Source organism: Pseudopodoces humilis, chromosome 23 (assembly GCF_049639895.1).
Source record: "Pseudopodoces humilis isolate 2021_Gansu_Grassland_sample_001 chromosome 23, ASM4963989v1, whole genome shotgun sequence".
Taxonomy (NCBI): domain Eukaryota; kingdom Metazoa; phylum Chordata; class Aves; order Passeriformes; family Paridae; genus Pseudopodoces; species Pseudopodoces humilis.
The window spans coordinates 953,703-979,330 of record NC_142222.1 but is presented as its reverse complement, the minus strand read 5'-3'; the positions used below and the strand labels follow the sequence as shown (position 1 = coordinate 979,330).

Below are 25,628 nucleotides of genomic sequence, written 5' to 3'. Positions count from 1 at the left end.
CTATTAATTTCCCCAATTATTTGTGAAGCCAAAGACAAGAAAAATCGTGTTATGGAAGCAACAACCAAAATCACCACATTAGGGGGAAAAAAAAAAAGGCATTAAGCAGGTAGTCAGGTTTGATTAATAACAGGAATGAAGGAAAAGTCTGTGATTATTTGGATTGGGAAGAGACAGCTCCAGTACTGAAGACAGAAAGCAGAAAGAGCATTTAAAGCCTTCCCATAAGGACAGAGAGCATCTGGGTCCAGGGGAAAAAATTATTTTAAAACTACTGCATAGCTCACCTTGTGGTTAGGGCACAGGGCAGCAGAGCCCTGACAAGCCAGAGGGGAAAGAAAGGACTTTACTGTGGGAGACCTCATTCAACTGTGTTTAAAATGGAAAATGCACAAAGCTCCGGAGATAATGCTAAGTTGTATCTAGTTCCAGTGAATCTCTGAACTCTACAGTCAGATATTGACTTACAACACACTTACCCACAACTTTGGAAATAGCAGCATTACATAGTAAGAACAGGGTGCATAGGCCAGCCCAGCGATTCCAGCCCCTTTTGCTGGAGCTCTCCCGTGGGAGCCCCAGCTGAGCAGGGCCCTGACTAATTTCTGATGGTTCTGGAGACAGTGACAGGAAGCAAAAGAACCTCAGCCAAGCCCAGGCTCTCACTAACCTTTCTCCCAAGCCCCATCTCTGCAGAACACACCCAGTCATGCAGCACCTTCCCTTCCTCCCACTGCTGCTCTGAGGACAGATTGGCATGGGGCAGATTAATAATGACAATTACGCTCACCAGATGCTATGGAGACGTGTCTCTGAGTCACCAGACATGCTCAAAGACAAACACGTTTCCTGAAGTACCAGCTGAGGGAACATAATCAGAACTACAAGTACAAGAAGAGAATTAGTACAGCACAGAAGGGCAAATACTGGACCTACTTAGAATACAGCGTTATTTTTTTCCAAGGGAAATTAAAACATGAAGTTAGTATTCTCACTCTCAGGGCAACGTTCAGACAATTTTCTCCCCTCTGCCCCAACCATTAAATAAACTACAGGTTTCAAAAAATGCTCCAGTTTTGCTTGCAAAGTCTCAGCTCCCTTCTACATCCTAACACAGAAAGTGAGCCTGGAGAAGAAGCAATCTATTTTGCAATATTTTATCATCAAACATAATTTGGATTAAAAGCAGTTTTTATGGAAGCTCTCAAGCAGCCTTATCAAATGTGACATTTCAGGCCAGATTTCTCAAAAGCACTTCACAACAGAATCCTCGAGAAGTGAAATTAATTGTTACTCTATTCATTAAAACAGATAAGAAACTGAGGCATGGAAATCCTCATCCAGAAAGTACCCACAGACAGAGACAGGACTACACACAAAAAGAATTTTAAAAGCAGGAATAAAAGAAAACCAAGATTTTTTTTCAATGGAGCCACTACACCCATCAACACAGAAGTTGCTCTCATTTTAGTTTTCTTTTGCTTAGGAATTCTACTTATTTTGGAAAAATAGCAATCATAACTAATTTTACCAAATTGCAAAGCAGCTATCTGGAGCTTTTCTTCCTACTACACCTTAATTCACAGATAACTCACTCTCCACCAACACTGAGCACAGCAACTGCCTCAATACCAAACGCCCTACCAGGTGGCTGCAGCTACCCAGGGTTATGTGGAACCACATCCTGCTCCCTTCCCAACCTCAGGATGCTCCTGCCTCCCTCCACATTGCCCCCAGCAGCTCCTGACAACAAACACCTTTTCAAACCTACAACTGCAAGCCCCAACTGCGACAGACCCGAGCGTTGGACCAGAGCGATCGGACCAGGAAGATTTACGGCAGAGCTGCTGGCCTTCTTCCCAGCGGTGAGGGATAAAAAGGTCAAGTAGATGTTTGATTTGTGCTCCGAGACACCAGGCCTAGCACACACCCACCCCCCCAGCCATGCCCGGGGACACTCCTCACACTCCCCGAGTCACTGGAACAGCAGCTGCTTCAGAGCAGAGAAACTCCAGCACTGAAGGAGAAAACCACACCAAACTGGCTCATCTGCCTCCAGAAGCGCTGGGAGAGGTTTGTTTAGCACAGCGTGCAGCAGGATACATGTGCCCACATGAATGCCTGAATTAGAAAAAATTAAGCATTCATATGCATACCCATCTATTCTTAATGCCTCTTCCTTCCCTGATTACATGTTCCAAATGAAGGCAACAGAGGGAAGAAAAACTTAGAGAAAAATTAATCAATCAGCTACTTGAGCCTTTTACGCTTTCACAAATAATCAAGTAATGGTGGCAAAGTATCGTAGAGCATCTCCCCCATTATCCCGGGGTGGGGATTCAGCTCAGCATCGTGATGAGCTGAGGGAGGCAGCACTGCAGGGCAGGCACCAGCCCTGCTCGGGGGAAATTGCAGCAGCAGGGAGCAGCTCTGAGCCAGGCTGAAGGTGTATTTCCATGCACACACACACATATACCCCCTGCAACTTTGGATTTGAAAAAGGAGCAGAGGGGATAAAAATCCCCAAAAAGTCAATACACAGACAAGGTAGCCCAGAGTGCTGCCTGTGTTCACCTGTGTGATGGAGAGGGATTTTTACATGGGTAGATAGCGACAGGACAAGGGGCAGTGTCTTCCCTCTGCCAGAGGGCAGGGTTAGATGGGATATTGGGAAGGTATTGTTCCCTGTGAGGGTGGGGACACCCTGGCACAGGCTGCCCACAGAAGCTGTGGCTGCCCCATCCCTGGAAATGTTCCAGGCCAGGCTGGACGGGTCCTGAGCAACCTGATGAAGTGAGTGGCACCCCTGCCCATGGCAGAAGGTTGGAACTGGGTGATCTTTAAATAATGCCCTTTCCATCCCAAGCCTTTTCAGGATTCTGTGATGTTTGAGCTCTTCTACACAAGTTCCCACAGTCCCCTTTTCCCATATCAGATGAGGGATGAATAGGAGACAACCCACTAGCAAGCAGAGAGGCTGCAGGGAACCACGACTTCTTGTTTGCTATTTGTTCCCATCCCCAGGGTGAGATCCCGCACCATCCAAGCCTCCACCCCTGCACAGCACCCCTCCGTTGGCCAAGAAAATAACAAGCAACATATGCTGGTTCATGGGAGCTGCTGCTCCATGATGAGGCAGAAATGGGATAACTTCCATCAGTACATTAAATTGGACTTTGTCATGGCATAAGTTGACTTAAAGTGGCTTTAATGGTTATGGAAAAATACTCCCTCAAACACACATGAGGCTGATCAGACCAATAGAGCTGTGCTTGTAATGCTGCTTATTTCACTTAAAGCCTTATTACAGCACCACAGTGCTGATTTGCTTTAGAAAGGGATGCCTTTACAGCATTTAAAAGGTCTTGTGTTTAATTAAATTAGCTGCACCTGTATATATTATGTGCAATAAATCAACTATAATTTGCTACCATAGGCAGCTATTACTCTTCCCTGTGTTATTTATTGCTCAGCATCATTAGGGCGAAGGCTCTTCCAGGATACACTAAGAAATGGCAGTTTAGGGACCAAAAGCTATAACTCATTTTGTTTTCCCTCTCCCTTTTCAGTGGTGTCAATCACATTTCTTGCACACTTGAACAAACACGAATATGTAAGAGATTCTGGCTCCCATTATGTGTGTGTTCATACATATATTTATAGATAAAATAAAATTAATGTTCCCCACGCATCTTGGTCTTGACTTTCATTCGCACAGATCTACTGGCAAAATGACACAGCCCAGAAAGTACATAAATAAAAACAAATAAATGAAATTAAACAAACAAAATAAAATGATAGTACTGGATTCTTGCTCCTTGATGCTACACAGCAGTGATGCTGTGGTACTCCAGCTCTGCCACACACCATCTCTGAATACAATTTAGAAACCTACTCACCCAGGGATCACAGACTGCAATCCACCCCTGTGGCAAACAGCAGCAGTGACTGTATTACCAGCACTTTGTGATTTATTTTGGGCTTTTTTAGCCATTCAGACACACTACTGGATTTTGCACAGTTTGGCTCACAGTCAAGATCATGATGGCATTATCAGTTCTGTTCCATGGTTTACTCACAGGAAGAGTTTAGGAAGCACCAGCTACTGGCGTGGAAGGTGGCCAAGGCAATGCTTGCTAAGGTTTCCAAAGAAATTAACAGATCCATCCTGTCCCCCCCACTCAGCTACCTCCTGCCTCCCTCCCAGCAAAGAAATCATTTAGAGTAGTAAAATTAAATCAAAGGAGGGGAGAAAAACACTCCAGGAGCTCAGAATCCTGCCTTGGTCCAGCATGCTCCCAAAGCAGCCACACAGAGCAGTCTGGGTACTGCACTCTGCTCCTCAGGGCTTTATTATTCATTTTTTAAACAGCTGCTACAACACACTGATGTTCACAATGCATTAAATATCTTCCCTGCAATATTTTTCAACCATTTAACTGGCACGGAATGTCATGCAGGAGCTAATGTAAGGGAATCTGTTCCAGGGAATGTAGAAGTATTCCAAGGGCTTGATGTTGCTGCTCAACCATGTCCTCTTTAACCACACCTGTTCTGTGATTTCTATTTGATTCCTAGACTTAGATCTGAAATAACATCTTAGTTCCTTCTCCCCTCTGCATATATTTTAATTATGTTATTCTTTTAAATACTAAACAAACAATCAGTGTTAGGACTTTCAGAGAAACACCAGCCACCAGGGAACACACACAGAATTAGCACCAATCCTAGCAGGATGAATTGGAGAATACCTGCAGAGGCACCTACTTATGGAGTTAGGGAAGAGGAAAAAAGTACTGGTATCCTGAAATACACAACTCTTCAGCATCCAAAATCACTGCTGCTTGGTCTCCACAGAATTTCTGGTCTTTAATACATCCAAGCGATCAGAGAAAAACAGTGAGGAGCTTGAACCTTGTTTATAAAATATAAAAATTCAATGCAGAAACAAACCAGCTCATTTTAGACACAAACAAAATAAACTTGAAAAGAAGTTAGTCCAGTTGACAAATCTGTGCTTGCCAAGAGTAGGAGCACATCCAGGTGGAGGCATAGCTTGTGGTCTCTGCTCTCTTATCTTCCCCATCACCTTCTTCACCACTGTCCTGGTCTGCTCTGACCAGTCTCTGTTCTCCCAGGCCTCACACCAGCTTTGTTCATGAAAAAGAGCCAAACCCACACAGGCTATGACCCTAGACAGTACTCCTGCCTCCCTCCCCACAACACTTTTTCCAAGATACCTCTGGAGCTAGCAAAGAAGACCCATGGGAATAGCTCCAGGCTGGTGGAGGAGCAGGAAGCCCAAGCAGTGGATGCCTTGGAGGGCAGAGCAGTGAACTCCGAGGCACGCACAGCACACAAAGCCGAGGAGAGAGAACACTACAGTAAGAGAACTATTAATAAAAATTAAAAGGACATTCAGGAGTATTACGAGCCAGATTGGGAGCTGGCAGTGCATGGGGCTCAGGGAGGCCTGACATTAAACCCAAAAGAGATTATGTAACCTAAGCTGTACAGTGATCATCTGTTCCTCTGGTGTGGCTTTAAAGCAGCAGTGGGGCTGGCAGCAGCTCCAGCAGCCATGCAGGCCAGCACCGCTCACTCGGTGTCCCCGTGGCTCCTGACACCCAGGCACTGCCATGCCCTGCATGCACCCCCTGCACACCCCACACACGGCCCCAGAGCACGGGGCAGGGCTGAGGGCAGCTGGGCTCTGCCATCTGAACACGATCCCTGCTGCAAATCCCTGCAGCTAACGCTGGGCACGGCAAACCTGGGTCTCCCTCTCTGAGGCACAGACTGCCCTGCACACAGTGCCAGCTCCCAGCCAGATGGACAACATGAAAAACCCTCCTTATTTTGTCAAAATGCTTCAGCCAAGGCAATATGCTCCAGTTCCTGATTTGCCAAGCAAGGGGTTGCAGATGATTTGCCTTGCTCTCCTTGACCCAGAGAACCAATACCTACAGAAGGACAGGGCCCATCAGCTAATAGGGTCTTCCTCAGAAGAGCTCTTAATTCCCTCCTGTTATTTCATGGTCTGAGATAAACTGCAACTCTACATGAAGTTACCTGAAAAGCTCACCAGCCTTTAATGAGACTTGATCCAGCCAGGGAATGGGCAAAGGGCGGCTGGCTCAAGTGGACATGGAGAGAGCACAGAGCACCCACGCACAGCCTGCCATGCCCACAGGCTGGGACACTGTCCTCAACTCTCCTGACTGTGCTAATCGTGGAACACAATTTTCATCAGCCCCTGCTTCATTTGAAACACTCTGCAAAGTCTACAGCTCACAGAAACAGCCCCCTAGCTGAACACAGGGGGGGAGGAAGCATATTTTAAAAAAAATAAAATAAGCAACTACCACACATGTTCAGAACAACTTCAGGAGGCTGATGTCAACAGACACTGCCCAGGACTGCACTGACCAAGGTGAGCACTGCAAAGCTGTGCCACCACAGCTCTCTGAACATCCCTTCCCCAACTCTGACCGCCAGAGCTCATTTTGGCCAGAAAGGTCAGTGGTATTATAGCTCCTCATTCATCAAGCCTGAATACCAATAACTTTGTCACCTCTGAGAATGAACAACGTGAGTGCTCCAAACCCACTTTGTTGGTTACGTCAAAGGTTGGGGGATGCTGCCCGAATCCTGGCAGAATGGCAGGAAACAAAAGTGGTCTCAGCGTGAGCAGGGAGCAGGGACTTGATTATCTGCAATTAGCGAATCGATGATTCTTCAAGACGCTGATTTAGGCCAGCACTTCTTATTCGCAACAGTCAAGGAAAGCACAAGGGCAAATTGCATCAGAGCCAAGCCTAGCTCCCAAATACTGTTTCATTTAAAAACTGATATGTAATCTTGCAGGAACTCAGATACACACACACCAGCATCTTTTCCCTGAGGTACATGCTGAACCCAATCAAGCCCCCACCACCATGGAAACAAGTAATGTCATTATTTTGCTCCAAATGCACGGGTATCTTGGGTAGTCAGATGTTAGCAGCCCATTGTGGAGGACACACTCCTTTTAGTGACTTGGCTGGGGTTACAGATCTGCACCCTCACTGCAGGTGGAAAAGCCTAGTGAAGTCCCTGGGAAGACACTCGCTGGGTTTGGATGAGGCCCTTCTGTTTTTAAATACTTGATCTAATTTTGTCTTGTAACATTACACAAGAACACAGCTGTATATTTAGTCTCAGAATTAAACCATTAATTTGCAACTTACAATTTAGTAATACTTCCCATTAATAATGCCATTACATGGGTTATGTTCATTTTCTGTCTGAAAGTTTAAACACAACAGGTCTCTCTCAAACAGCATAAGATTAAACCACTGCGCCCATCTGAGATCAGTCACCAAGACAGGTATGGTATAAAATATACAACAGCAGACAGCTTCAATATACATTTTACTTTCATTTGTCTGAGATGTTTGTGCCAAGAATCCACTTGAGCCTGCTCTTCACTCGATTAGGGAGAAAAATTTGTTTTTAAAATGATTAAAAACATAACACTGCCCAGTGTCATGTCCCCTCCAATAATCTTCAATTTGTGGGACTGTCTTTGAAACTGTAGCAGAGCAGTTTTACCACTCACAGCATGTATTTTTGATTTAGTAATCCCTACACTTCCAAAGGGGTTACTGGAAGGAAAAAAAATACCATTAACCCATTGATTTTAAAAAGAAAACCAACAAAACAGCCCAACATTAAGCTATTTTAAGTGAGAATCAGATGGGTTTGAATCATAAAGAGGAATTATGATTTAAACACTAACAAAAATTTTAAAAGAGAAAATTGAAAAGGCCAAGTGGGATTCCAACACCATTCCTTCAGCAGTGCACGAACACCTCAGGACGCTGTGGCAATGCTCAATGGACTCTGCTGTGCTCAGAGGTGCTGAGTTACGCTTTTATGGAGACAAAAGGATGGGCCCCTGCGCTCCTTCCCGTCACCAACCCAGATAAATTCCAGCCCTGAAGTACAGGAAATTAAAACAGAATAATAAACTAAGAAAAATGCTTCCAGCAGGGAAGGAAATCCTGACCCAGTGCCTGTGCCCTGCAAAGAGTTAAAGCCTCAGCCCCAGCCAGCCCTGCTGATCTTAGTGCAGCTGCTACCTGCAGCCACAACCCCTCAGTAGCAACACACAAGGGGAAAGTGCAATTTTGAGCTTCTCTTTTCATCTCTATGGTGACAAAAAGCTCTGCAGAGGGAAATCAGGGTGCCTTCCACTCAAAAGGTTTCTCATTTTCAATGACTGCCTTTCACAATATTTTAATTAAATCTCTGGTTGGGAAGCTTTAAAGAAAAAAAAATTCAGATTGTGGGGCTCATTTACAACAACAGAGTAAAAAAGGGGGGAAAAATTATTTTAAGCATTTTAAAAATAGACAGATTCTCTGGCTGAAGACTTAAGAATAAATCTACCAGCAGCAAAGTTTTACAAAACCAGCATGTGAAGGGGCCAGGAAGTCCTTCCGTAACAAAAACATTTTCCTGCATGTAACATGTCTCTGGCATTTTAGGAGAGGCTGAAGGCCCGCACAGCAAAGGACTTTTTCTTTTCTGGAGAAGCCGTTTTGCCCCCCTGCAGCACAGCCAGCACCACAGCCTGCCCGGCAAGCCAGGGACGCAGCGAGGGCGTGCGAAGGCTGCAGGAGAACAGCGAGGCCGTGGTGATCATCTGTGTTTTTACAGGTCTCAGCTCGCTGCTACCAACAAAACCCAGCGACCCACATGAGCTCCAAGGTAGGGGCAGGCTCAGTCCACAAACCACAGCCAGACAGGGCTCGCTCTCCCTCCCAGAACACACATTTCTCAGTGGAACCTGCTCCCAGCAGGACACCCCGAGCACGGCGTGCCCGGGTGAGCCCATCTCTCATCCAGCAGACCCTGCCACGGGCAGCCTGCATGCCAAGGTGCAGCAAGTGATTGCTCCCCAGCTCCACAGGAACAGTCTTCCAACACAGAAGGAAAAGCCCATCTCACGGAAAAGGGATGCAACCACCCAAGAGGCACTGGGAGCTTCTAGCAAAACCACAGAACACGTGCAGAAAAGCAGCACGAGGTGAGCACAGGAGGATCAGGATCAAGTGGCTGTGTAGCCCTCCCAGAGGCCACCAGAAGTCCCAGACACAGCACTTGCCCAGGATGCCCATCTCACTCCGAGGCAGCAGCATTCAGCTGGAGAGCGTGGGGAAATGATGACTCTGCAATTAGAGCCTCCACACGGCGCCAAGAGATTCAAGTGTGTTAATAAACGTAAAGCTCTGGACAAAGCACTTCGCCTCTCATCCAAGGTCCGTTGTATAATGTGGGAATAATGCCCCTAGTTCACCTAACATAATTGCTAAAACAACATATTCCTACTGCAAGGGGTGGTGAACTCCCTTGAAAGCAGTGCTGTGACACCACAGAGTTTTCAAGTATCTTGAACCACAGGACGAGTGCATTGTTAATTTAATTTTTTGAAGTTGACAGAACACTGAAGTACAAAGTCTAACTAGACATGTGGACAGAAATATTTTGATCATCTTTTTAAAATAAAAACCAGGTTGCAGGGAGCTGCAGTGACAGCTGAGCATGGATCCCCGGAGTCCCAGACCGGCACCTTTGTCACCGTGCTCAGCAGAGAGCACCAGGGATTCAGCCAGGCTGGCCACTTATCCAGCGTTCCCCCCACTGGCTGGAAATTGCTATTCTAGGAGCTATCCAATCTTTAACGACTTCTGGACTAGTTGCATTTGATTTCAGGGCAAAGGCCATGCCCAGAGGGAGACCCAGTGAGGAACTCCTCCCTCCAGCTCTCAGGTCATTCTTAAGGCCATCTGAAAGAGGACAACAAAATGGTTTACTGCTCACACAGGCTAAATATCAAGAGCTCTAAAATGAAATACAATCTCTTTTCAAAGCCTCCAACAGGCAAAAAGTCTGTTCTTGACAATAAAAACACTGGTCAGGAGTGGGATCATTCATGACCAAAGGTTTCTTTTAAACTGACACAAACAGAACTGTCTATTTTTCGTGTAAATTATTAATTTTTCTAAAATCATAATCACTGCTGCAAGTCCAGCTACCTCTGTACGCAAAACCCTTTCCACATACATATTTTCCTGGGGGAAAAAAGGCTTATCCCCACAAAGGGGTATGAAATAAATTGCTTTACTGAAGGTTAATAATATCCTGTCGCCGTGGTAAAAGACTCAATTACAAAACCTTCAGAAGAGCTCCCAAGGAACTCATCTGCCTGCAGTGACAGAGGCTTAAATAGCCAAAATACACAGAAAGGCTAAGCACTTCCCAAAAGAGAGGAAAAGGGGAAAAAAGATGGGGGGGGTTAAGTAAAAAACCTGGAAATTGGACACTCAAGGTTATAAAAAAATCCCAAACACACACAACCACAGTTCCTTCTCTGCACACACAATTCTCTATAATCTCAGCAAGAATTATGGCCTAGGGAGACCAACACTAATTTTAGTATCAGATTTATTATGCAGCAGGGAGCAGAAATCAGTCAGGCCCGTCTCTCAGTCCTAATGGGCAGAACTGGCTCACGCTCCAGGAAGGCTCTGCTGAAGAATAGCTCAGGCCTGGTGAAAAACAAAGCCCCTGGGGCTCCCCGAAGCACAAACACGCTGCGTTTCTTAGAAGCCACAATAAAACACAATGATACTCCTCATTTCTGCAGCGCTGCTGCCAGAGGAGCCCAAAGCCCAGCACCCGGCGCCCAGCAGAGCTGCTGCGGGCGGCCAGGGCTGCGGGCCCGGCCGGGAACAGAGCCCAGGAGCGGCCCCACCGCCCGGCCTGGAGCCCGGCCCCGGCCCCGCCGCCCGGCCTGGAGCCCGGCCCCGGCCCCGCCGCCCGGCCTGGAGCCCGGCCCCGGCCCCGCCGCCCGGCCTCTGTGCAAGGAAGGGCACGGATGTATCAGGGCTGCAGGGCTGGAACCTGAGAAGGGCAGGGATGTGCCAGGGCTGGAACCCGGTGTCTCACCCACGGGCACAGGCAGAGTTGGAGGCACCACGGCTCCAGCCAAATGCTGACTCCCCTCCATGCCCAAGCAGAAGCCCAGTGCCCCCCAGCAGGGCTCTGCACACGGGATGCAGCACTGCTGTGTACTCACACACACACACACCTTCCCCAGAAAGGCACCAACCAGCAGCTCTGTGCTCCCTGTTTCTCGCCCCATACTGCGGGAGCTCGCTACAGGTTGGGAAGCTCCAGGCAAATGTCACATGGGCACCGTGCTCAGTCTGTTCTTCTGGGCTCTCACCCTTCCATCTTAAACACTTTCCAGCCTTCCCCTGTGTCTGCTTGTGCCCCACTCATACTCAGAGCACCACTTAGACCATTCTTAAGATGCTTCAACTGCCCAGTGAAGCCAGCCCTATCCTCAACAACTGTTTCTAGTAAGCCAGTACTAGTTACAAAAGCCTTCTGCAAAGGGTTTCATGACTCACTCCCATCTCCAATGATGCAGCACCCAGGCCATCTCCACACATGGACAGTCCAGAGCGGGGACTGCAGATCCTCACCCAGCACTGCCCACAGCACAGCCCCCTAAACCCTGCTTGTCCCCTCCTCCGCAACACCTGGGAACACACAGCCCAGGAGGTGCAGCCACAGTACACATCAGCTTTGGAACAGCCCTTCTCTAAAGCACCAGTGATTCCCGTTTCAAGCACTGTAGAACACGTGAGCAGCACTTCTGTTTTGCACATCCATAAAACAAGGGTGATGAAAATCACTTACCTCATCTCTGTGTGACAAGAACAAGGGCCACATTTGAACTACTTTAAGTCATTTCAGCACACAAGTCTTTCGTGAAAGTAGGATGCTGATGTCTCCAGGAATGTACATACCACAGACTATCCACTAACATTCTGAACAAAACTTTTCCTAGAATCAGTTTTTCATTCACAGCTCATTCAACTCAAGACCAGAAACTTTCAAACCATCACAATCTCATTTTACTTTCACGTAGTGGACAGGCAGGCACACGCCTTCAAAAACTGCACTCCCTGTTGTTTGTCTTTGCTAGCAGATTTCTGGTTTTGTTTTTAAAATGCCCTTGGAGTGTATTAAGCAACTCAGAAGCTTTGCTTTGAGCTGCTCTAACAGAATTTAGCAGATATCTCCTGCTAACTCCAACAGAACCCAAGACTATCATCACTAAGAAATGAAGAAAAAACATGCATGATCAGGTCTGTTTTACACCTGGTCCTAATTCAGTGCAAGAGTAAATAAAAAAGCAGACTTAAAGTTTTGAATTCCCCTGCATGTATCTTCCTCTTTTAAAATAGCTGGGTTTTGCATCAAAATTTCAGAAAAAAATAAGGAAAAAAAGCCAGTTACCCACCTGACAAGTGCCTCCCCCACCCCAAAAATCATCCCTACAACTTTACCTTCTTATGTCTCAAACCAACCCCAGACCATCCTGGAGTGTCCATGAGGAGAGCACAGCAGTTCTGGCTCCTACCTCGCCTCCTGCACTGACTACCTTTGCCAGAGCAGGTGACTGCAATCAAAACTGGGGACCTGATAATTGGTTTCAGGTGAGGAACACACCTGCCTAATCAGCATCACAGCAGGGGAGCAAGGGACAGGAACAGCAGCACCCCCAGCACTGGCCTTGCTCAGGTTAACTCAAATCACCTGTGCCCAATCTTGGGCTCACCAAGCAGTGAATGCAGATTCTGCACATGCTGCTCCTTCCACTGCTTCGGCTGCCCAACCACCAAATCACCTCTTCCTCCCTCTGCCTCTTCACAGCCCAGAGCACATTTTCACCTGCATAACCAGTACCAATAATCAGCCAAGAAATTCAGAACTTGCTCTCTGATCTCTGTTCCACCTCAAGAAGTGCTTGGCAGCATCCATTTGTCTGCCTTGATCCAGCAATCTCCAGGTCTCAGGAATGCAAGACAGACAGGTGGTGCTGCCCTTCTCTCAGCTGCAGCCAATTTAGAGCATTTCAAGGAAACACACCAAGGCACTCTTCAGCAATGAACGGCTGCACCGGTCCAAGACCTCTGACAACACTAAGAAGCAGCAAAATTCCATCTGACCGTGTCCATATAAGAAGTTTACCCTGCCCCTGCATTCCTTCAGCTGCAACCAGGATGAAATAAGTTTCATAAGTAAGGTGTTCTGCAACAATACTTGTCCTCTCTTACATGCTTCTCTCCCATCACTTTCAAATGAATTGACTCTTTATGTTACTTTCCACACACTGCAAGAGATCAGGATTACACAGCACCGGCTGAATAATGTTCTGCTCACACTATCATCAGCTTCATGTGTTCAGATGACAGTGATGGGAACTATAAAGGCACGAAGACAGATAATCACTGCTTATGTCTGCAATTATAGTTCCAATAAAGCTTCTTCATGGCTCTTTAGCACTAAGGTTTTTGGACTGGTAACTGAATTGTTTTAATTCTTTTTTCTATTCCATATTTTGTTCTGTTCCTGTTGCATACACATGATCAATCGAGAGAGAAGACAAATGCCCCTACTAAAATATCCACTGGAAATATCTACAAAAAGAGGTCCAGAAATCTAAACTGACTTCTTATGACTACCACAAAATCAAAGCCATGGTCACAAAACTTTGGGGGAATCATAACTGTGGAAGACTTACAACTATCATTGTATTTGATTGCGGAGATTAATGACATAGTGGATGTGACCAGATGAAAAAGAGAGAGGGGAGAAAATAAAAAATCACACAGGACGATCATAATTCCCTCCTCATACATAAATTGCCAGGCATGTCACACACAGAACCTACTGGTTCCTGGGATTAGGTGAGGCAGGAGTTTAAAGCACAAAAGGCACTGTGGCAGGAGATTGTCCCTGGGGTCCCAGGTGGGCTGGGGCAGGAAATGTCCCCAGGCAGGCACAGCAGGGACAGAGGCTCTGAATGCTGGGGCAGCCTGTCCCCAGAGCTCTGGAAATACGCCAGGACACCATCCTGTCCACACAGGACCGAGGCACCACGGCTGCTCCTGCGATGGCCATGCAGAGAGGAGCGGGCACAGCCGTGCCGCACAAGGAGGTGGCCAGCTCCGGGAGCGTCTGGCACGGCTGAGCAGCCAACGCTGATCCGCAGGCAGAGGCTCCAGGACCTGCAGCTTCCCCCCCTCCTCCCATTTCTGAGGGCACCAGGAACAGCCCTCTGAGCCCACTAAATCCTCCGTCAGGCCCCCCTTGCTCCCAGCACTGCACCCCAGCCCCCACGCCGGTTTGTAGCCATGAGACCGGCGTGAGCCATAATTCACACACCAACTACCTTTCACATGCTGTGGCCTCACATCCTTATCTTGCTTCCCCTCTCGGAAGCTCGGAAGTGCTGGCGTGCAGCAGGAACCTCAGCAGTTACAGCCTCTGCTGCGAACCAGAGCACTGCCACTCCAGTCAGGGCCTCCCTTACAAACTCTACAGTCAAAAGTCGTTGAAAACAACAACAACAAAAAAAACAGTTTAACCCCTCAAAGACAAGTCACATAAAGAGCTGGCAGCATACAATGCTGCTCTGCCTCCCACACTTCCTCCCCAGTGCCCAGGGATGCTGCCAACATCCCCTTCAGACAGAGGCAGCCGTTTACTGTGCCATCAAACCCGGGAGTCAGGAAGCGGCTGCGCTCTCTGCCACACTGACATCTTTGCATAATCCCCTGTTGCCCTTTTTTCTCTGACCCTTCATCTCCAGGCTCAATGACAGCATCAGTACCAGGCCCACCAGGGCCTTAGTTGAGCTCCTGCACACTACGCCAAGACCACCAGAGTGTGACCAACAGCGACTCTGCCTCCTCAGCTCTCAAACCCAGCCAACAGAGGGTCAAACCCAGCCAACAGTGGGCCTGGGACATTTCCATAGCAGGTTTTGTGAGGGTTTTTTTCACCAGGCTGTGTTTGAAGAGGGTACAGTTAAATGTTTGGTGTGTACTCAGCAGGCCACCCATCCAGGGCTGGAGTCTCAGAGCTGACCTACAGAAAGTGACTGGGGAGGAAGATGAGCTGTCTGGTGCAAATCAATCAAAACAACCCCAAGCACTTTACAGTAGAGACTTCTTGAAGAGAGAGAGCTCCCGCTGCAAGAAGCCAACAGTTCCTGCTGTAGTGGTCTCAGGACTCAGTACTCACAGGAGACATCTCTCATGGCAGAGAACAAGACCTGACACCACCCAACACAACAGCTGGTAGCAGTCCCAGACCGAAAGGTGGGGCAATATCCCCCATCCTCAGAAAATTCCTATCGTATTTCCCATCTCAGCAGCACCTTTGCATTTCTTCTCAATGTTTTCTGTTCCTTCCCACAATTCATTGAACACAACATGCTGCTATAGGCTCTGTAGGTCTGCCAAGTACAACAGCACAAGTAGGCGAATTTCACCAGCAAAGAAACACCCTTACACTCACTTACAGCACTTTGCAAACCTTTGGCAAAAGGATAAATGCTCTGTGTACACATCGAGTGCTGCACACAGCTCAGGCTCGGAGCAGGGAATCGCACCAACACAGCTCTGAACATAAATGACTGATAACCAGGCAGAAGGAGAACTGGAGTTTCACTCGTTCAGCAAGCACTGCAGAAGAATCCTTGGCAACATCCCCTTCAGCAACACCTTCTTCCAGCAGTGCAACAAACACCAAACCTGCCAGTGCCGAGGGCTTGCAGCTCATAAACCAGACCCCTGACAGGAGCAACATCTCCCAGCCCAGGAGGATTCCAAGATACTTAGAACAAATGCCCAGCTCCTTGCAACCTCTTCTCACACCACATTACCCTTTGGGAAGATTCCTGAACAGCTTTGTCCAGCAATTGGTTAAAGCTCCCCAGACTCTCTATCTAGCAGGAATTCTCTTTACAACAGCACTCAAGATGCTGAAAGTCTTGTCGGCACTTCACAGTCCCTATTTTAAATAAATCAAAACTTCAAAACACTTCTTCACCCTGTGCTCCTCACCTTCTCTTTGATGCAAAACTGACCCACAGAACAACATAAAGATGAGCTCTGAGTCAGGAATACTAAAACACTGATTAAAACAGCACAGCACAGGTTTGGGAGCACTACAGAGGAATTCTGTGCCCTCTGGGCCACGCCAGCACTCGCAGGGACCCAGCCCTGAGCCAGGACTGGAGCTGCACCAGGACTCATGTCCTCAGCCAAGGAGCTTTGCTCAGCCCCGTCTCAGAGTTCTGTGGCACACATGAAGGAAAATAAAACCTGGGGGACTTAATAACTTCAGCCCTGGGAACTACTTAATTCACCAGATATTAGTTTCTTTCCCCCACCCCACCATTTTTCCCTCCCACCTGCCAGGCCACCTCATTACTGTCACTCTGCATCAGTTCTTGCTACAGTAGTTTTCTTGGACCTTTGCCCCTTCAGTCAGCTTGAAACCTCTTCCCCATTGTACATCAGAGTCAATGGGAAATTAATGCAAGTCTTTGCTGGGGGAGGGCAGGGCACAGGCACCGACGCTTTCTGCTGCTGTCAATACTCCTTTTCCTTCACCCTTCCTGCCACGTACACTTCACCAACATATTAAGGAGGCTTGTCTGCATTTCACTGTGCTCACTGAGGTCTCTGGGACTATTCCTCATGTGCAGAATTGTAAAAGCCTTACCAGGGTCCCTCTTTATAATACAAAGTTCCCAAAGCACAATCTTAATTTAAGCCTACTCAGTCACAACAACACACCCAGCTGCAGATGACCCAGCACAGGGAATGACTGAGCAGGGGAGAACAACTTCCCAACATTCTTCAGATTTTCTCTGCACTCAAAATACAGAAAAAATACTTTCAACAGGAGAGTAGTAAAATACCAAAGTTTAGAAGTAACTTATTAATACTGCATGCTGATCTGACTACAAAGTTTCACAGTAACTTTCGAATTACTTAGCAAACCACAATTTCTGCAGCAATAGTATCATAAAAATCATAGGCCACGTTGAACACTACTCACATAGTTTACAGAATTATTCCAGTGACTAAGGCAAACAGAATGTGTGATTTCAGGGCTAGAGACTAAATTAAGCTTCAATAATGATTTTTTTTTTTTTTTGTAAGTCTGATGCTACACTGACCTTGCAATCAGTTTTTTGAGGAACAGCAGATTAGTATTTTCTTGTGAGTGAGATCCTCCGGTGGAGGGGGGAATATGAGAGAGATGAAACTGCCTGTCTGAAGGAGAAGTGATGGAACTGACCATATACAAAGTACCGTCAAATACACAAAGTAATCTTTTAATCTTTTTCTGCTACGGGCTTCACAGTTCAACAAAGCATTTAATAACATGCTTTGAGCCCATGCTGATTCAGCAAAGCACTTACCCACATGCTTATGCCAACTTAAGTATATGCTTAAGTGCTTTCACACAATAGGGGCAGAGAAGATTCAGGCCCTGAGATGAACCATTTTCTGAAACCAGCCATTTTTCCCTAAGATGACTGACTATTTACAGCTTTGCTTCACTTTATAGCATGACCCAAAACGTGTTTAAAGAGAACACTTGAATACAACTGAAAAGTCAAACAACTATTAGGAACAGCAAAGACTCAAGGTAGAGCTGAATGAACTAGAACTGTTCTCTTTCTCAGCACAACATACATCTTGCACACACCCCACCTTGCTCTGTTTCAATGGTTCTCCTCTAAAATAAGTTTCAAGTTCCCTTAATGCTTTGGATTTCACAACATTTATGAGACTATCACCAGAGTCAACAGGCTAAAAAAAGAATCCATTAGCATTAACTGGCCTGTCACTGGCAGTGACAAATAAATGAATTTGATGGTTTTAGATCAGTCATTAGTAGTCCTACCCCCGGGCTGGTAAAGGCTCAGCACTTTGCAGAGGAGATGTACTCAATCTGGAAGCAGAGAGGGACGCACAGGCGTGTTAGCATGCTGCTCTCCTTCCATTTCCCTGACCTCCCTACCTCAGAACCTTTATTGGCATATACAAGTGCACAAAAGTCACCTGGTAGATGCCATTAAAAATAAACCAACAATACAGGAAAGCACAAGCGACATAGAATCTCCTTTTTAAAAAATCCCATGTTTGACAGTGTTCAATTTTAATTTTTAGTTAGCAGTATGTCAAAGGCAAGGAAAGTACATTAAGACTATTCTTAACATGAAAGACATCCTTAGGCAATGAAAATGGAAATACAGACATTTTAACAAGATTCAGGACATGAACAATCTACCTGAGTGATTAGGGAGAAGAAATAAATGTTTACATTTCTAAAAAACAATAGTTACAAAAATCCAGTTCAGCTCTTGTTTCTGACACTGCACTCCACAGAAGGCCCTGCACAGCCCCTTCTTCCTCTGGCTGTGACATCCAGGGATAGAGATCATCCTCTGCCTTGGCCACACCGCAGGGAGCACAAACCCCAGCCCAAAACCAAGGGGTTTCAACACCCTGAGTCTGCACTGCCTGCAGCAGGGTTCATCAACAAGACTTAGGGCTCTGCAACTTTTCCATTGGACCATCCAGTGCCAGAGGGAAGCAAATCCCAGGAGCACCTTACCATGGGCAAGGGATCCACATCAAGGCTGGTTGAACAAGACACCCCAACAGTGGCTGTGGACCACCCAAAGAAATCCGTCACACCATCTGGGAAGGACTTCACACTACTCTTCACACAGATGACACCATTATTATTATCAAGCAACACATCTATGCCTGATGCCAAGAGCAGGAAAAACTTCCTTTCTTACTCCACCCAGACCTGCAAATGCAGGGGAATCTAAAAAGAATTTTAAAAAAAATCATCAGGAAAAGGTCTGACCTTGCTGCTCTTGACAGCCTGGTGGGGAAGGAAGGATGGCAGGAAAGGAAAAATCCTGAGTTTTGCTACTGTGTCCAGTTCACATTCTTTTGAGGAAAAAAAAAAAAGAAACTTCAAAGTCTACTTCATACCTACAATAAGATGGGAAGTAGCAGGACTAAGGCAGAGGAGTTTACAGGCAGAAGCAGGGGAGAAAACAAACAGAACTCTTGATTTTCAAGGTCCATCATTTGCTTTGGAATAAAATCTCTCCCTGCTACTCTGGCTGAGGCTTATCCGACAGCCAAGGGACGCAGACACCCCACCCACAGTTAACTTAATTGGAATCAGACGTCCAAATCCACTGGTTAGCTTTAAAAAAAATCCCAGGTTAGCCTGGGTGTTATTCCAAAAGGGCATGCCCTCCATTTGCTGCGCTGGAACAGGCAGCTTCACATGGCTTTAACCAGCAGCACATGAAAGGAGAGCTGTTGACACTGCCTCTTGCCCAAGAAGAAGGACCAGATGTGCACAACTGCTCCGAGCCCACGTGCCCAGCCAGACAGGAAACGCGGCTGGCCACGGGCACCGTGTGGATCCGGGGCTGGCTGGGGCACAGAGGGGCCAGGACGCTCCTGCACCAACCTCTGTGGCAGTGACACATCTCATAAAGGCATCGGTGTCGTGCATCCCCAGCCCAGTACCAGGCACAACACCCCTCTCAGCAAGTCCTTCTGCTGTTTGTGACCAAATGGCACCAGTGCTCTGTACACAATCCCTGCAGACCAGACCCCAAATTAGAACATGCAGCAGCCACCTGCACTCAGGACACCAGACACGAGTGCCTGCCCATGCCAGTGACCCAGGGGAGCAGCTCCAGCAGAAGCAGCAGCTACCTGCCCTGCCTTTTCCATTCCAGGAGGGCTCCAGAGCACAGCCACAGGGCACATCCACAGTGCTCATGGATGCCACGCACCCCACTGCAGGCAGCTCCAGCCTGCTCAACTGGGAGCAATTCCCAGCCACAGGTATCACGCCCCTGTGGTAAGTGCAGGAAGAACAAGCACCTCAGTCGCAGCCTGGAGGAACCTGAGCACAAAACACATCTCCATGGGCAGCCTCACCAATGTAAATGTTGGCTGAAGTTTCCCCTGCCTCTGTTTCATACATGGCTCTGCACAACAAAGCATCCAAATTCCTATACGAAAGACATTTTCATGGCCAAGGAGCTACTTCATTGACCAAGGCTGCTGTCCTTTTGCTCTTCAGGCTTTTTATTTGGTTTTTTGTTTGTTTTTGAAATAAATCCCTAAGGCAAAAATGTGAGGGAGTAACTTGCTTACATTTGAAAATATCTAATGAACATGTTAAATACAGTAAATCTTCTCCTACCTAACAGAGCAGGTAACATCAGAAATGGCAGGCTAATAATAATAAGTCAAATTACTTAAGTCTTCAATATTCAAAAGGCAGTACAAAACTACTGGCACCCCATCACTGCTGCATTTTAAGGACTTTTTAAGTCAGCAGAGTTATAAATGATCTCCTGTTACAGAGTGCCTTCCAGCACTCGGAAGCAAGACAGATTTTTATCAAGGAACAGCAGCCCTGAGGAAGGAGACATATATTCACCAGAACCCCAACGAGTTAAACCCCGCAGCAAATTTCCTAAAACAGTGGCTTCAAGTTGTCCTGGCCTTCCCAAGGAGAGCAGATTACACATCCCCTGATCCACTGGAGGCAACCAGCGAGCGTTTTCTGCGAGGGTCACTCGGAGGCACTCGGGGGAGAGCACTGCGCTGTTCCAGGAGCCGCATCCCCCGAGAGCTGTCAGACCGCAGGGGGGGCTGAAAACCCCGAAAGCCTTTTACTGGGTGGGCTCTGAAAGGGCAGGGCTGGGCAATCACTGCACCAGCAAGGGAGAAACAAGCGAGCGTGACCCTGCAGGAGCAGCACGGCGCAGGGCCAAGGCAGGGCAAAGCCCCGCCGTGCCCACTGAGGAGCTGGTGGTGCCGAGCAGGGACAGAGGGGTCCTCGGCAAGGACAGGGATGGATGGAGGAAGCACCAGAAGGGAGAATGCAGCCCCAACCTTGCTTCACCTCAGCCCCCATCACTGCCAGGAAAATCACAGGGAGAAAAAAAACAACCCCAAAACAAATCCCCATTTTGCTCAACATACCAGGAAGGAAGATTACTCAGGGAAAAAAAAAAAGAAACAAACAAAAAACAAATTCTCCCCTTGCACCTAGAGAGAGACAGAGACATTTCATTAAATGCCATTAATCTCCACAGACCCAAGCATTAGCTAGTTAATTAGACTAAAGTACAGTCACATTTTAACGCTGAGCATTCGCTATTCAACTGGGATAAATGAACAACTAAAGTCCCAAATCTTAATTCAGTATCTAATTAAAAAAACAGAAAACAAAATATTCAGATTATGAAATGCTTGCCAGAATAATACATCATAATTGATGTAAAATCTGCTCTTTATTGCATCTGATTTTCTCCAGTCTCCAAATTAGGCTGTTTTCAATCTTCAGATTTTTTCCAAGTACCCCATAGAAATCCCAATGCTTTAGAAAGGACAAATGTGTAAAAAGCAGCAACAGACACTGCTGACCTCTCCAGAGAGAGCGAGTTCCTGCTAAGAGTGGAATTTGACGTCCATTCCAGCATTTGCCCCATGCTTGAAAGATGTCTGTTACCAAAAACCACGGGAAAAAACCTCTACGTGTAGAAAAACAAAATCCCCTTTGTCCATGCAACCTGATTTTGCATTCTTTAGCACAAAAATTTAACTCACTAATATCCTCAATGTAAAAGAAGTCCTGGATTTTTTAATTGTTAGAGAAGAAATCACATGGGACAGCTTAACAGCTCTGTTATAAGCATTACAAACTTCTCCAAATAACACTGTAAGCACAGATAACTGGCACTGAAGACAGTTTAAAATGTAAATTAACCTTTAAAAAGTATTGGGAAGGGGGATAAGAACACCAAGCACAAGATCAAAATTCTGGTAACTTCAAATTGTATATTACAGATGGCATCAATCCAACAACATAATCCAGAAGCCACGAGCCCCACACACTGTAAACTCTTTGCTCAGTGCAGAAGCAATCCAGGCCCACTATTATTCACCAATTAGTTATTAGATACGTCTTAGGAAGAAAAGAATCTCTAAACATTTGCCTACATCAGTCTGGTTTAAAATCCTGCGAGTAGGCTGCTGGAGTTTGCTCTCTTTTTCTCTTCTTTTTAAGAGCTATCCAGCACCTCTCCTGTGCTATGTCTGGGGGTTATAAATGACACTGGGTTTTTCCTAGATGCCTACTTTGTGCAATACTTAACATCATGGTTCAACACACACAGTTACACTGCTTGCTTTCATGAGGGGCTGCACGCAGCAACAGTTCAGGCAGCTGGTCAGGCAGCTTCACAGCACCAACTTTAAACCACTTTTACTTACTGACTTGCATCTGCAACTTTGCAGCCTTTTCCTCCCATTTTTACCAGAAGACTGAAGTTACCCAACATGACAAGCACGTACACAAGTGCCATACATCAGTTAAATTAAGTTTTTCCAACAGACTCTCAAAAATAAATTAAAAAAAGTCAATTACAGAAGTTTCCTTTCAGCCTCTGGCTTTCAAAATTCACATGCTGCAAGTTTGGCTTTGAAACTGATTTGTTTTCATTAGGTACAACCTAAAGAGCAACAACCACTTGTATTCCACAGGCAGCTCCTCAGGAGAAATGGCACACAGTGGCATTTGGAGGGAGCGCACAGGCAGAAGTGTCTGCGTCCCTAAACCACCCCCGTGCCACCGTGAGGACTGGCCACACCATGGCCAGGCCACTGCTCTGGCCAGCCTGACCAGCTGGACACTCACACCTCACTGTTCCCCTGCTCATGCAGAACAGCCAGCAGCTCCCAAAGCTCGCAGCCTCATCAGAAACTTGCCACCCGAGGCTTACGCACAGCTCCACACACATCTCTCCAGTTATACAAAAGAAAATTTGCAAACAATGAAGGCAGAGATATATCCCCATCCATCACAACCACAGAACTGAAAACTCAGCTCAAAACAAGCCTGAAGCCTGCACTTAATTCAAGTGCTCTTCCAGAGCCCAGAGCCCAGAGCAGCCGAGGGGCCGCGGCAGCGGTGCCGGTCCCGCTGTCCAGCGCGGCTGAGCGGCTCTGCACAGCCACAGAGCCGCCTCCTGGGCCACAGCCACTCACTGATCCCCCCCAGAGCAGCACCCGACCTTAAAAGCTTCCATTGCCAAGTCCCCGGCTGAAACCCAAACTGCCTGGCAACAATGATTCTCTGTGTGCCTGAAATCCTATTATCGATCCTCTACTTACCTTGGGCTGTGCTCGCCGGGGAAACGCAACTTTAGGGTCAATCTGAGGAAAAAGAAAGGGGAAATCAACAGGGGAGCTTTGGTTGTCATTTTACATTATTTTGATTTTAAATCACTGAATTGTTAATCCCTCATTTCTCAGGCTTGTAATTCAGCACACCGGGTCATCCAGAGCTACTCTGGAAATGATAAGTCACAGTCTGGTTTTGTCTGGGGACTTTGGCGGGAGTGGGGAGATGGGAAGAGAGGAAGAAAACATCTCTTCTGCACTTCTCCTCCGTCATCTACTGGGCAGCAATCCCCGTGGGTGCTCAGGGAGCTCTGGATCAGTCCCTGGTGCTGCCTCTCTACCAAAACTGCATGTTGAGGATTATCCACACGCCCTAGAGGTTGCACAGAAAGAGAGACACCATTCCTGACCAACGTCTTAACTTGGCTTTGACACCTGCCCTTTCCTGCACTTGGGTTTGGGGTTACTTCTTTTATTCTGCTTTGATTTGCTAACTGATAAGCAACACCACATAAAAAAGCAAAGTCAAAACCTAAGTCAAATGATTCACATTTCAATTATTGAAACTGAAACATTCAAAGGACGAGTGTCTCCTTCATAATATGCCCAATTGATCCAATTTACTCACTCTCAAAGAAAATATGTGAGCAATGGAAAACTCCAGAGGGGCATTTCTGGGATGGGGTGGGAAGGGAAGAGAGTAAGTTACATTGAAAACAAAAGTAAACAACTTCCTAAAAAAGGTTTTCTAGTAGGGAGTTACTTAACTACCCATGAATGAAGCACATCACCAGAGACTAAAAGAAAGGGGGAAAAAAAAAAATCCTTGCTTTACCCCCCACTGCCCTGTTTTAAGATGCAGCGTTGGCTCCCCTTACGCTGCATGAATTAACACGTCTCCTCTGCGTTCCAAAATGCTAATTCTGCAACCTCACACACAACTTCCACAGGGGTCAGTTCTAAAAAGGGACTCCGCTCTCCCATTCAAAAATTACATTAAACCAAAAAGGCACCACTGCAGCTGCAAAGAAATGGCACCCAGTTGTGCCTGGAGGGAGCACGCAGGCAGAAGGCTGCATGCAAACAAAAACATCAGCCCTGTGAACAGGAGCACCCCCAAATCACAGGAAAATGCCTGTGTGCTGCTGGTTTCACTTCTGGTTCTCAGCTGCACCTGCACACAGACATCCTCTACATAAAGGGTCTGGAAAAGCATGTTTGAAGTACTGGATCCCACCTGAACTGTGCAACCTGCAACTGCTGTCAGGGCTGCCCTTGTCTGTACAACCAACTGATGCCACTAATGCTGGCTGTGTTAAGCATACTCAGAAGGACAGGCTTTCTGTCACAGTTTGGGTTTGGCTTTTGTTGTGCTTCCCCCACCTTAAGTAAACGCTGATGAAGAAGAGATGTTTCCATTTGGTATTGTTATTCCTGTGGTGATAAATATTCCTGTCACTGCTAAATAACCACGGGCCTCTCCTAAAAAGCAGTTTTACTCAATTAATTTGTCAAAATGGGAAATACCGCAGACGTTTGATGTGCAGCTGATAAACTGATTTGCCTCCATCAGATACAAATACTGCGTCTTTTTTAGGACACACCTGAGAAATGAGTGATTACATGCCACTTTATTGTTCAAAAAGCATAGAAAGTAAAATTATTTATCTAGAAAGCTAACCTTTTCACAGAGATTAACATTATCTACAAATATATTCAGTACTGACTAGGCATTTGTCTACTGGGGAAATACAACAGGTACGGATTTTCCACAGCGATACCCAAAGGTGGAAAAATATGGACATTTCTATGTTTGCTCCAAAACGACAAGTTTTCCCACCAAAGAACACCAGACCCACCAGAGGGACATCACTGCAAAGTCCTGCTGGTAAAAAGCTGGGAGAGCCATTAAACTCCAAAGCAACACATTCATTTTTGAAGGTCAGTTCAAAGAGCATGGAGTCCCTTGCACCACAGCAACAGATTTTCTAAAAGAACTGACTTTTCCTTCCCAAAACCTTTTGGATAAACACCATCAGCCTTTGAAGACAAACACTAGCAATGAACGTGGCAAATCCATACCTTTTGCATAACCCTGTCAACTATTTAAACAACAACCAAAAAGGGAAAAAAAAAACAAACCAAACCAAAACCAAAACAAAAAAACCAAAGTTCTACCAAAAAAAAAATTAGTTAGTTAGGTACAATTCTACTTACTGTATCTACAAGTCCTCTAGGAAATGACTATAATACTATTTCTGATATGAATGGCCATTACCTAAACAAAGCTTTTAACGTAACTGTAAACAAGAGCGACGTTTCCATGCCAATACCCAACCGATCTGCCTCCTGTGCTGAACGTTGAAACAGAGTCAAATGCCTTGTTATACCGCACAACAGTTACTACAATACTCTACAAATACACGCCTGAAAGGACCTGCCTGGCTCTGTGCTTTACTT

At 46.5% G+C, this 25,628-nt stretch overlaps 1 protein-coding gene across 13 annotated transcripts in view; it reads right to left on the bottom strand.

Moving 5' to 3' along the window:
* The window catches only part of MSI2 (musashi RNA binding protein 2), a 203,143-nt gene that overhangs the window by 174,804 nt on the left and 2,711 nt on the right, over window positions 1-25,628 (bottom strand). For 11 of the 13 annotated variants that reach the window (XM_014255075.2, XM_014255071.2, XM_014255072.2 and 8 more), the window contains exon 5: window positions 23,160-23,201. The exons of 1 other annotated variant lie outside the window; for it this stretch is intronic. In XM_014255075.2, the coding sequence (XP_014110550.1) occupies window positions 23,160-23,201 (42 nt within the window). Of the gene's footprint in view, window positions 1-12,407; window positions 12,488-23,159; window positions 23,202-25,628 lie in introns of those variants that run through there. One more of the 13 variants, XM_088066062.1, reaches the window with a different exon arrangement.